Source organism: Cnephaeus nilssonii (genome assembly GCF_951640355.1).
Source record: "Cnephaeus nilssonii genome assembly, chromosome: 18".
NCBI lineage: Eukaryota > Metazoa > Chordata > Mammalia > Chiroptera > Vespertilionidae > Cnephaeus > Cnephaeus nilssonii.
The window spans coordinates 44,783,837-44,797,078 of record NC_137089.1 but is presented as its reverse complement, the minus strand read 5'-3'; the positions used below and the strand labels follow the sequence as shown (position 1 = coordinate 44,797,078).

General features: G+C 48.1%; 1 protein-coding gene across 1 annotated transcript; it reads left to right on the top strand.

The window, feature by feature from the left end:
• Window positions 1-688: 688 nt before the first annotated feature.
• LOC307113935 (uncharacterized protein C8orf76-like) lies at window positions 689-13,002 on the top strand. The gene is made up of 6 exons (XM_079795963.1): window positions 689-834; window positions 2,028-2,123; window positions 3,250-3,393; window positions 7,280-7,698; window positions 8,956-9,088; window positions 12,481-13,002. Exons 1-6 carry the CDS (start codon window positions 718-720, stop codon window positions 12,676-12,678), a joined length of 1,107 nt encoding a protein of 368 aa, XP_079652089.1. The 5' UTR covers window positions 689-717; the 3' UTR covers window positions 12,679-13,002.
• Window positions 13,003-13,242: the final 240 nt, after the last annotated feature.

Genomic DNA, 13,242 nt, shown 5'->3' with positions numbered 1-13,242 from the left:
TCAGCCCTGACCGATTTGGCTCAGTGGATAGAGTGTCGGCCTGCGGACTGAGGGGTCCCAGGTTCGATTCCGGTCAAGGGCATGTCCTTGGTTGCAGGCACATCCCCAGTGGGGGGTGTGCAGGAGGCAGCTGATGGATATTTCTCTCTCATTGATGTTTCTAACTCTCTATCCCTCTTCCTTCCTCTCTGTACAAAATCAATAAAATATGTATAAAAAATCTTTATTGTTCAGATTATTACAGGTGTTCCTCTTCCCTCTCCCCCCCATAGCTCCCCTCCACCTGATTCCCCACCCCACCCCATACCCTTAACCCCCGCCACTGTCTTCATCCATAGGTGTAAGATTTTTGTCCAATCTCTTCCTGCACTCCTCAGACCCCCTTCCCCCTGAGAATTGTCTGTCGCCTCCCTTTCTATGTCCCTGATTCTATTATATTCACCTGGGGCTGGTGCTTTTTGATGCGAACATATAAGGAACGCTCTGCCCATCTCCTGAGACCGAGAAGTCCAACTCTGTCCCCGAGTTCGGTCAGTTTGTGAGTCAGATAAAAATCTCAGCTCAACAACGACTCCCACCCTGCAGTGGGCTTCCAGAGACTACAAATCCCAGGATGCTGCGCTCTGGGCCTTGGCGGCCCCGCCCCTTCGCGTTAGCCCGCACTTGGGCGCCGCTCTAGGCACCGCCTCCTCTCGATGCCCCCTCCGTGGGCGCGCGATGGAGACCGGGTGCTGGTTGCTGGGCGGCGAGTTCGAGGACTCGGTGTTCGAAGAGAGGCGGGAGCGGCGCCCGGGACCGCCCGCGTCCTACCGCGCCAAGCTCTGCGAGCCGCAGGTGAGAGGGCGGGGCCTCTTCTCCACGTCCCGGCCCCCCGTCCTCGCCTGGCCCCCGGGCCCTGGCTTCCGCGGGTCCCGGCACCGGGGCCCACCGGGCCTCCCGTTATCTCTAACCACCGCGAGGGTCGGAGGGTGCAAGGGAACCCCCGCGCGGTCGCGATGAACTGGCCGCAGGCGTTTGGCGGGTCTCGCTGTGACGTCCTGGTCTCCCCCACCCAGCTGTCAACTCTGCGGACCCCCACGGGCCATGCCTGCACCGACTGCAGCCGGGCCTCAGCGCCCCCACAGATCCAGCCGCCGCCCACTGCCCAGACCTTAGCGTGGTCCGCCCCCCGACGGCGACGTCCTCCACCCCCCGACGAGCCTTCCTCGGTCAGCGATGTCCCCTCCCTGCCCGCGTTAATCTCGCTCTGACGGTCAGAATCCCTCAGTTGTATCCATTTCTCAGGTCACATCTTAAACGCTGTCTCCTTCAAGAAGTGTTTTCTCATATTTTTAAACATTATTTTAGAGAGGGGGAGAGAGAGAGAGAGAGAGAGAGAGAGAGAGAGAGAGAGAGAGAGAGAGAGAGAGAGAGAGAGAGACATCAACGACGAGAGAGAATCATGGGTCGGCTGCCTCCTGCACGCCCCACCCTGGGGATCAGCCCACAACCGGGGCTCGTGCCCTGACCGGGAATGGAACCCTGACCGCCTGGCTCCTAGGTCCACGCCAACCACTGAGCCACGCCGGCCGGGCCAAGAAGTGTTTTCTGATTTCCCTTTCCAGCCCCAAATTTTTGTCTTTGACTCCTTCCACCACCACCCCGCCCCTCTTAGCTTCTATTAAAACGCAGAACACCTGCCAGTGTCCCATAAAGCTCTTTTAGACCCTGAATGCTAAACGATCACCTGGCAGTGGGCGCTTCATTAATGCCTTTCAACGTTGAGAGGCATTATATTATTGGCATGTTTATTAATTATGATTATTTTCATAAAAACTGGGCCGGGGGGGGGGCGTCTGTGAGGGGGGAAAAGGGGACATCATTAAAATCGTCACTCTTCTACGCCAGGATGTCTTCCTCTGAGTCTCATCCCGAAGAAGTAGGTCTTTTTTGAGACTTAATCGTTTAGTTATGGAAAATTGCTTCTGAGTATGAGTTGGAAAAGCACAGCTTCGTTCTCTGTAATACCCTCTTTTCACAATTTCTAGTGGTTTTATGGGGAAACGGAAAGCAGTGATGACGTGGAAGCTCTAACGGTCAAGAAATTCAGAGGGGACCTGGCCTACCGGCGGCAGGAGTACCAGGTAGAATTCCACATGTATAAGGTCACACTACTTGAAATGGGCTCTTGTTCCATAAGTTAGGGCATAGTTCAATAACAGGCTAAATTAGGAGTGTTGTTTGTGAAGATGAATTTAATCTTTTGTGATATGTGTTTGTAATCTTAGAACCCCAAGTCTCTGTCCTTTTCTTTTTTTAATAATTCTTTATTGTTGAAAGAATTACATATGTACCTCCCCCCATTGACCGCCCCCCAACCTGCCACTCCCCACCCTACTCCCCACCCCAGGCCTTCAGCACCTTATTGTCTGTGTTCATGGTCTGTCCTTTTTTGTTTTTTTAAAAAATATATTTTTATTGATTTCACATAGAAAAGGAGAGGGAGAGAGGCAGAAACATCAATGATGAGATAGAATCATTGATCAGCTGCCTCCTGCACATCCCCTACTGGGGATCAAGCCCACAACTGGGCATGTGCCCTTGACCTGAATCGAACCCAAGACCCTTCAGTCCACAGGCCAATGCTCTATCCACTGAGCCAAACTGGCTAGGGCTGATCTGTCCTTTTCTATGAGGTTCTATATCATTAGTTTTGTTTCTTGTAACTCCAGTATAGGAATCTTTTGGGGATCCTTGTAATTCGGATTCCCCATGCTCTGTATCTCCTCATTATGTGGGAGCCTCTATCACAGACCCCTCTTAGTGCCCCAGAAGCAAAGCACCCCAAAGTGTGTAAGAAAAGGGAGAAACTAACTACCAACAGCTAAGTACCAGCTTTACATGTAGATCTCATTTCATCCTCATTAGAGTCCTGTTGTTATTGTGCTGATGAAAAGGTTATATAGCAAGTTAGTGGCAGAACCAACATTCAAACCCTGGTCTATTTGGCTCCAGAATGTTCTTCTTACTATACTACGTTGTTTTCCATGGTAGTAGTGATTTTATTCTCCAGCCATTTATTCTCTGCCTTTTAGAAGAATACTACTGACTGTAATCCTCAAGTCTTCCTTAGTTCATTGTTGGGGTCAGTTATGACATTACCTTCTGCCTAGAAAAAAATCATCCCTATAACTGAGTCCTTTCTTCTGTGTTTTCCGCTTTTCTTCTCATCCCTCTCTTCATTTCCTCAACTGAACAAATAATTGCCAGAAAGCACTGCAGGAATATTCCAGTATCTCTGATAAGTTACCACCTACAAATGTTGCTATGAAAAGGGATGTCCAGGAAGGCCAGGCTCGGTGTCTCGCTCACCTCGGAAGGCATGCAGAAGCACTGGCAATTGCTACGAACTTGGTGAGTGGTGTCATTGCTTATTTCCACTTGTTTTCCTAAGATGGTTGAATATTTTCTGAAACAAAACAAAAACCAGCTTCTTGCTCACAGCAAGATCTGTGGGTTTGGAGGAGCAGAAGAAAATTGCCAATGATGTGAGAACTCTATGATGATGAACATTTTGGAGCTCTGGACATAATCATTTTCTTGTTATGTTTTTTCTTGATTATGATAAAAATTCTTCATTGCCTGAAAATCTGATTTGCAAAGATTTTACTCTTGTTGGGAGAAAATACTGATGGAAGGATTATCAGTGATCTGTTTCCTTCTTTAGGTTTTATTTTTCAAAATTTCTACAATGAACATGTATTACTTTTGTAAAGGGGGGGATTTACCAAAAAATGACTAAAGATCATAGTACGCCAAGCTTTAATAATCCTTCTTTTTAGCTTTGCGCAGTGGCAATATTGTAGCCAATGAGGTTTATCCGAGGTGCAATTATTGCTAATTTGGAAAAAAAAAATCCTTTTTTTCTTAAATGGAATTTGCAGAATTTTTTTAAGGGATAAAGAAAAGCAACTCTTTGAATTCTACATTCTGCTTGTTTTTGTTTTCAGGTTAAGGCATCTATGGTTTACTTCTGGTTATTTGTGTAAATTTTATAGGGGGTTGATCTCAAGTAAACAGTCCTAGTTTATAGATGGCCAGTGTTCTTCCTCAAAGGGAATTACTGAGGCGCATGTCACTGATCTTGACCCCTGTGCACCTAGTCGACCAAGGTCAGCCTTGAGTGTGCGTGAATCTGAACTGTCCTCTTTCTGGTTAACTAAGGGGAATCCCTAAATTTGCTTGCTGAGTGGTTCATCGCATAGGATCTCCACCTCTTGCAGTGAGAGGAAACCTTGGGGTGATTGTCTTCAGAACATGGAAAATAGCTGCATTTTTTCCCTTTCTTTTTCTCCCCTCTAGTGATTGTGGGTTAATTGGATGCATATTGTTACAAGAACCTATTTCTTAAACAATTTAAACATCTCATAGTGGTGTGTGATGAACTGTGTAAAGAAATTGCTTTCTGACAGTAAAGGACTCTCTTTTTCATTTATGTTCTCCACTGACATGTCAATCCCACGTGTGCCCAGTTCTGGGTTAGTGCTGAGGAGACAGATAAGGATGTCTATCCCCTGCACATGCATTGCTCATCGGGAGTCCAGTGGGAGAACCCTAAGCCAGCTAACGCGTCAGCTCTTCTGTGGCTTTATTCTTTATTCCTAGTGTGACTGCCTGGCTCTGCTACTTCCTCGTGTGTGAGGTCATGCAGGTGATCTAACTTCTTTGATGTGACTCATTGGCCTCATCTATAAAATGGGGATGAAAATAAAAGCTGTTCTAAGGGATTGTCATGAGGATTAAGTGAGTCAAGCACTTAAATGAGCTACGCCTGGCACATGGTAGGCACTCAGTAAATATTAACTGGTCATCATCGCATCACAGAGGAGGTGCATATTCTGGAAAAATCACACCAAGTCATCTACATGGAATTTAACATCCACAGAGTTATTTACTAGTGATGCTGTCAGAACCCTCCCATCAAAATCGTAGTTTGTATGTAACAACCTCTACCCCAACACACACTTGCTTTCTCAATATGAAAATGTTTTTACACAGAGTAAAGGCCCACAGAGTGGTTGTAGAACGATAGTATTTGGTTCAGGCGGTCCAGTCACAGTACTTGCCTTATTGTACATGAAGGGCACGAGGAGGTATGACTCAGCAGTTATTAAGCATCTGTTGTGTCTGAAGTGCTGTGCTCTGTGCTCGGGGTTCAGCCTTGAACGGAAACCCTCTAGGACTTCCTGGACTGTCGGGAAGGACAGAACACTCAACAAGGGTAATAGTAACACCAGGCAGGTTCTGTGCTTGGAAGACACAGTGTGACCAGGTCGGTTGTGTGGGCTTTCTCTCCATCTTTTCACTCAGTACGTGACTGCTGAGAGGCCTCCCAAGCTTCCGCTCCCTGGAGCGCCAGGTCTTCGGCAGCAGCCTGGGTAGTTTCACTCAGTGCAGTTTTCTGTGGCCGCTTGATTTGCATACTAGACAGCCAGGTTTTCCTGTGACTTAAAATCAACTGAAAGGCCATTTAGTCTGCTGTCTGCTCTCCAGGCTTGAACTTAGAAAAGAAGGTTTGTTTTCTGAAACCCGCAGGGCTTTTGCCATATGGCAAGTTAGGCAAGCGGTGGTGGCTCTGCTGAGGAGACCGCAAAGGATTTTCTGATCAGAAGGAAACCAAGCAACCCCCTGGAGCCAAAAACACTGGCCTTGGTCAGAGCAGGGAAGGCATTTGGACTCAATTACGATGCAGCATGAGCTTCAGGGCTGTCCTGCTTAAGATCTAAGCCAAGGAACATTGGACATAGAGTTCATTCGAATCCTCAAGGAAATGACCATTTGGATTTTTAGAAAGCCTGGAATCTTACTAATAAAATGGAACCGTTAGCCTAGGGCAGTGGTCGGCAAACTCATTAGTCAACAGAGCCAAATATCAACATTACAACGACTGAAATTTCTTTTGAGAGCCGAAAACTGACTTCTGCGCATGGGCCACGAAGTTTCTTTTTTTTTTTTTTTTTTTACTTTTTATTTATTTATTTATTTTTAATTTTTTATTGAGGTATTATATGTGTACATATCTTACCATTACCCCCCCCACCCCACACCCACACTTGCCCTCACCCCCCAGAGTTTTGCGTCCATTGTTTATGCTTATATGCATGCATACAAGTCCTTCGTTTGATTTCTTATCTCCCCCCCCCTCCCTAACTTTCCCCCTGTAATTTGAAAGTCTGTTTGTTGCTTTACTGTCTCTGTATCTATCTTTTTGTTCATCAGTTTATAATGTTCTTTATTATCCATAAATGAGTGAGATCATGTGGTATTTTTCTTTCATTGACTGGCTTATTTCACTTAGTATAATATTCTCCAATTCCATCCAGGTTGCTGCAAATGATGAGAATTCCTTCTTTTTTATGGCAGCATAGTATTCCATTGTGTAGATGTACCACAGTTTTCTGATCCAGTCATCTGCTGACGGGCACCTAGGCTGTTTCCAAATCTTAGCTATGGTGAATTGTGCTGCTATGAACATAGGGGTGCATATATCCTTTCTGATTGGTGTTTCTAGTTTCTTAGGATATATTCCTAGGAGGGGCCACGAAGTTTCAATCACACTGTATGTGCGCACCCGCACGTGGTATTTTGTGGAAGAGACACACTCAAGGGGCCAAAGAGCCGCATGTGGCTCACGAGCCGCAGTTTGCCGACCACGGCCCTAGGGTATCAAAAAGTTGGCTTGGGTCTCTTAGCTGTGTGGCTGAAGGCAATAAATATTATAATAGCCCTAACCGGTTTGGCTCAGTGGATAGAGCGTCAGCCTGTAGACTAAAGGGTCCCAGGTTCGATTCCGGTCAAAGGCATGTACCTTGGTTGCGGGCACATCCCCAGTAGGAGGTGTGCAGGAGGCAGCTAATTGATGTTTCTCCCTCATCGATGTTTCTAACTCTCTATTCCTCTCCCTTCCTCTCTGTAAAAAATCAATAAAATATATTAAAAAAAAGATTATAATAAACTTGAAGATAAACTGGCAGTGATGTCTTTGGTGCTGAACTTTGTGTTATTGTTATGACATTAGGATCTTGGGAGTGATCGGTGCTTGCTTTACTGGGTAGCATATATTTCTCTAGGTTTAGGGTTTCAAACAGATCTATTGAAAAGTACTTTGTTCACTCTCCTTGTGTAGCTGCTGAAAGATACTTCTGGTTTATAACATATACAGCTGGGTGGTTAGGAACCTCCATTTGTACGTAGAAAACGGTCTGCAGTGTAATGTTTGTGACCTTTCTTTTCTCCTTAGGAAATGAAAGCAACGAACACAGACCATTTAACCACTGTGCTCTGCCTCCAGCTTGCCATTTGTTCAAGCTCGCAGGACGAGCCGCGCACCGCCTTCTGCCTTCAGAGACTGGTCTCTCTGCACCCTTTCAGCCCCTGGAGCTGGGGCCGGCTGGCAGAGGCCTACCTGGCCGCATCGTCCGCGTCATCTCACAGACAGAACCATTCCCCCCCCAGTGACAGAACTGTCACCTCCGCCTGCCCACACGCAGGGAAAGATGGTCGTGTGTGTTTCCCTGAGACGTTGCCCGAGAGCTCCGTGTTTTCTGTGGAAACGAGCAGCAGTAACAGCCGGAAGAAGGAGGAAGCTCCGAAGAACTTTCGGGACTCTTTGTCGCTGGAGGCTCGGGTGAAAGCGTGCGCCTCCTTTATACGGACCAGGTAAACGGACAGTGCATTAAGCAATGTGCAGGATGCTAAGCTCAGAGTAAAGGTGTCCTTTTGCTAATTTTAAGTTTCAAAAAGTTCCAGGCTAGACTTGGTATATGTTTTTGAGATATTTCCTGTGGTCTGGACGCAAGTGCTTCCAGAGGCCAGGAAGGTCATGCAGACAGGTCAGATGAAAACAGGTGGGTGTGCATTGGGCCAGGATCTGTCATGAGCTCCCCAGGGACTTCCCCTCGCACTTACACAAACTCCACGTTTCTCTCCACCCCTGCGAGGGCTGCCGGGAGCTGCCCTCCCTCTCCTTTTCTCCGTGTTTACCGCAGTCTCTCTTCCCGGCTGTGTTCTGCCTACAGGGATCTTCGCGATTTGCACACACATCGAGTTAGTTCTTGTGACAGAGCCCCTTCCCCTCGGCAACCCTCTTTCCCCAGATGGTCGTGTGGCTGGCTCCTCGTCCTGTAGGTCTTGGCTTGGGGTGTCTCAGAGGAGCCTCCTCCGCTGTCCCATCAAAGTAGACACTGCATCCACCCTCTCTTGGATTCCTTTTCATAGCCCTCATCACTACCTGAGATTGTCTTGTTTGTGATCTCTCTTCTTCCTTCCCATGAAGCTGGAGCCTGTCTCCCAGGGCCTACAGGAGTGTGTGGTGTCTGCACAGTCAGTATTTCATAAGCAACAAAGGGGCTACATGAGGGGGCAGGAGGGAGGGGGAGCCAGGAGACCAGGCTTTGATCATGATGCGGGAGTTCGTGGGGAGGCAGTTGCAAAGTGGTCATCGGGAGTCCTCAGCGATTTGGGCCTGCTTCGGGAAATGGCAGTGAGCTGGAGAGTCTAATTAGTCCTTGAGGTCGGACTGCTGTGAGCTCAGGGCCCTGGAGGGTCACAGAGCACTGATCGCAGAGGAACACATCCCAGGATTCTGGGGCGGAGCCTTTGACGGGAGGCCTGTCCTTTTCACTCCATGGCACGTGTGCTTTTGATCACGTGACTTCTGCAGGCCGCCCTCTGAGAGCTTGCTGTCTAAGAGTTTCTTTGAGAAGCTTGGCCAATGCATTTTCCAGAAGACGACTCTCCAGATAGACGACTATCCTGGGCCCTTTGTTCAGGATAAGAAGCTTTAGGGATGCGGATGAGGTGAGCGCCTGCAGCTGAGCCCAGCGGGACTCCCATCCAGCCGAACCCTGTGCTCTATGTGGACACCTCATTGCTTTCTTTCTGGAGCCTGCATGTCCGGACGTTTGTGTTTTTCAGGCTTTTGCTTCAGCTCACCCAGTCTCAGCAGACATCGTTTGCTTTGGAGAGGAACCTCAGGACCCAGCAGGAAATTGAAGATAAAATGAAAGGCTTTGGCTTCAAAGAAGACACTCTGCAGCTGATCACCGAGGTGAGTGACCCCCTGGGATTTATGTGAAGTGAGGCACCATGGATATTTTTCCTGGCGCCCACGCCCTTTTCTCAAAAACGAGGTCAGATCTCATCCTCCAAAGGACTTGCGTGTCCTGCCTTTACGTGCCTCGGGTCACTTCATCCCGAAAGCGCCTCTTCCTCGTCCTCCTGCCGCAGCGGCTGGAGCAGGGGCTCTGTTCATTCGAGGTTGCTGCTTGCCATGCCTGCTGCCTGGGCACCAGCATGCGCAGCAGCTGGCTGCTGAGTGCTGAGTGGGGGAGGAATGAATGTTGACATTTGTGCAGGACTCTGTGTTTTCTCCTTCATTCATCCTCAGAACAGCCTGCGGGGCAGGTGGGGCTGAGTGAGGCGCAGAGACGCTGTGACTTGCCAAGGTCAGGATTTAAGGGGCAGAGCCGCGCTGGAACCCGTCCAGTTGCAAGTCCATTGTCTGTCTGCCCCACCCGTTACTGCTTTGATGTTATGGAGACATTCAGATGACAATCTTTTTAAACCTTTATTAGCTTTTAAAAAATATGCTGGCCCTAGACGGTTTGGCTCAGTGGATGGAGTGTCGGCCTGTGGACTGAAGGGTCCCAAGTTCAATTCTGGTCAAGGGCACTTACTTTGGTTGCAGGCTCACAACCAATCGATGAGTCTCTCTCACATCAATGTTTCTCTCTGTCTCTACCCCTCCCTTCTATTCTCTCTAAAAATCAATGGAAAAATATCCTCGGGTGAGGATTAACAAACAAACAAAATTATATGCTGTTGAAATGTCTTCAGATGGCATTTGGAGATTATCCATGTACTTACGTGACTCCTCTTTGTATATAATTGAAACTTGACGGCCCAGGGACTTTTCCCATGAGAATAACCCTGTCCGTATACATCCTAATGTCATGCTTTTAAGAAATGTTTACTACATGCCCTGGCTCGTTTTGCTCAGTGGGTAGAGCATCGGCCTGTGGACTGAAGGGTCCTGGGTTTGATTCCCGTCAAGGGCACATGCCTGGGTTGTGGGCTTGATCCTCAGTAGAGGCATGCAGGAGGCAGCCAATCGATGATTCTCTCTCATCATTGATGTTTCTATCTCTCTCTCCCTCTCCCTTCCTCTCTGAAATCAATAAAAATATATTTTTAAAAAAATGCTTACAGCAAATTGCCTGGCTCCTTCCTCCCTTCCCCAAACTAAGCTCTCACTTGACTCCTTTTCCCTGTTCTGGGATCACACCCTCCTGTCTTGTCTCTGAGCCTTTTTCAACCTTCCCCTTCTCTGGGCTCTTTCCCTTGAGCCCACAGCCATGCCCAGACAGCCTGTCTCTCTGAGCCGACCGCAGCCTTTCCTTGGTCTGATTTCCATAGGTATGTACGTAGCAGTGGGCCAGTCACTTTTTGTTTCCTCTTCCCTTTGCTCTGAGCGGCTGCACTCCGCTTTTCTCCTGTATTTCTTACTGTCCCTCTGCCTCTTGAGACACCACTAGCTTCCTCCGAGGCCTAAGTGTTGCATTCTCCGAGGTTCTCCGGTCCCTCTGCCTTCCTCCCCCAGCGGTCATAACCTCATAACCTCACCACAGCTCAGTGGTCGCCTCTGGGCTGCTGACCCTCCAGCCTGGGTCTCTGCTCCCTGCTCTGGAACGCTTGTCTCACATCTCAGAGTAATTACCTACTGAGCGGTTAATCGGAGATGATTATTGATTATTCTGCTGTCACTTCAGCTACAGAATGTCTAAAATGGAAGTGCTCACCAAAACACTTCCACCTTTCACCAGTGCCTGGCATACGGAGTACCAGTGCCCGGCATACGGAGTACCAGTGCCTGGAATACGGAGTACCAGTGCCCGGTATACGGAGTACCAGTGCCCGGCATACGAAGAGGAAGCACAGGGGAGTTGGAGAGAACCATCTCTTCCTTAGACTTAATTTTTTCCATTGACCCTGTCTGTCATTCTTGGTTTATCCAGACCTGGAACCTCACAACCTCATCCTCTGCTCTCACCTGTAGCCAGGCACCAAGCCCACCCTTTCTTCAGGGCCCCCTTTCATTTCTCTTCACCACCAGCCGCAGTCCTTACCGACTCACGGTGGACTCTCACAGCGACCTCCGGGCTCATCTCTCCTTGCTTCCTTACCTTCTCCCCTCAGATCTGTCTTGAACGTTGCTGCTGAGTTCATCTTAAAACAGTGCTTGGAGGACTGGGTGAAAGGGGGGAGGGATTGAGGAGTACAGAATGGTAGTTACAGAATAGTCACTGGTTTGTGAAGTACAGCACAGGAAATATAGTCAATAATATTGCAAGAGCTACGTATGGTGCCAGGTGGGTACTAGACTTATTGGGGATCACTTCATAAATTATGTAATTGTCTAACCACTATGCTGTACACCCGAAATGAGTATAAAATAGTGTTGAATGTCAAGTATAATTGAAAAATAAAATTGAAAAAACAAATATTGCTTTGACCATATTACCTGCTTGCTTAAAACGAAAATGTATCAGGTCTAGTTTACAGCCTTGATAGTGATGTCCACGGCCTTCCAGAGAGTGACCCCAAACTTCTGACCTAGTAATTCCTTACCCAAGTCTTTGCCTCTACTAGACTGATCTGCCTGTATCTAACAAACCTGCTATGGGTTTCCCATCTCCACCTCCTTGCTGTTCCTGTCCTCAAAGACCCAGCTGAAATCACATCTAGGCACCTTTCACAGTGTGTCCTGTTCTGTGGCAGCTTCTCCCTCATCTGAGCTCAGATGGAATGATGGCTTGAATAGATAGCTCTTTATTCCCCCTCAACCTGTCCTGTCCTCCCGCTCTGCGGCCGCCCCCCCCCCCCCCCCCCCAAGCAAGAACATGTCTTAATCTTCCTGGTGTTTTATCAAAGAGAAACTAATGCAGAATCTGAACCTGATTCTGACCAGTAGGGGGCAGTATTGTGCCTTCAGAGGGCCAGCCTGCTTCTTAAATCTCGGAGGTTGCTGTGGTACCATTTCTGGAAGGATTGAGTTATATCCTGCCCAAGCCCTGCTCTTCAGTCATTTTACAAGGAGATAGGGTCCCTCGCAGTTGCATTTGTGCCAAGAGAAGATGCCCTCAGCTGTGAGGAGGTGACTCGGCTTCCTGTGTCTTGACCAGTTCCGCTGCCACACGAGCACTTCTGCGACTGTTCGCTCGGGGAAGGATGAGTCTGGAAACACGGGGTGATGTTTTACCCATGGGTCCTCAGCTCGCGCTTCTGATCAGACATCTTTTCCATACGCTGGAACGGTTGGAATCGTCCCCGCGCTGCTGAAGGAGTCCTGCTTGTATGAAATCCTTTACGCCACAGACTGGCGTGGTCCTGCACACCACAGCGAGTGCCCCTTTTACTGTTTTTTTTTTCCCCCTCCTGCAGGTTATGGGAGAGGATATCGTTCCAGAAAAAATAAAAGACGAGGTTCACAGCGAGGTGAAGTGTGTGGGCCCTGCAGCCCTGGCCGCCTTGGTGATTGCATCTTCGGAAGAATTTGAAGACAAGTGGTTCCGAAAGATCAAAGACCACTTCTGCTCCTTTGAAAACCAGTTCCATACACAGATGCAAATCTCTGCTTAAAAACAAAACATCTGGCCCTAGCTGGTTTGGCTCAGTGGATGGAGCGTCAGCCTGCAGACTGAAGGGTCTCGGGTTTGATTCCAGTCAGGGGCACGTGCCTGGGTTGCAGGCTTGATCCCCAGTGTGGGGTGTGCAGGAGGCAGCTGATCAGTGATTCTCTTTCATCATTGATGTTTCTATCTCTCCCTCTCTGAAATCAATAAAAATATTTTTTCAAAAGACATCTGGCCCCATGTTAACTGTCCTTTACTTCAGAGAGAATCCACTGCTTACCATGAAATAGAGCGAATCAAACATGATGCTTTGTTTTATAAAAATGGCTTATCTCCCGGGTTCTTTCTATTGTGTTCCGTTTCTTGGATTTTTGCCGTTCACCTCTCTGAGCCTCCTACCCCTTTACAAGTCATCTGTTGGGAGAGTGTGTAAAAGAGGCTTTTAGATTTTATAGGCTTTTAATTTTTTTAAATACGTTTTTATTGATTTAGGTGCTCACAGATTTCTCTCCTCATGTTGCATGGTGCTGGCTCACGTGGGAGTCACCTGCAGCTGACGGGGGTTCTCCAG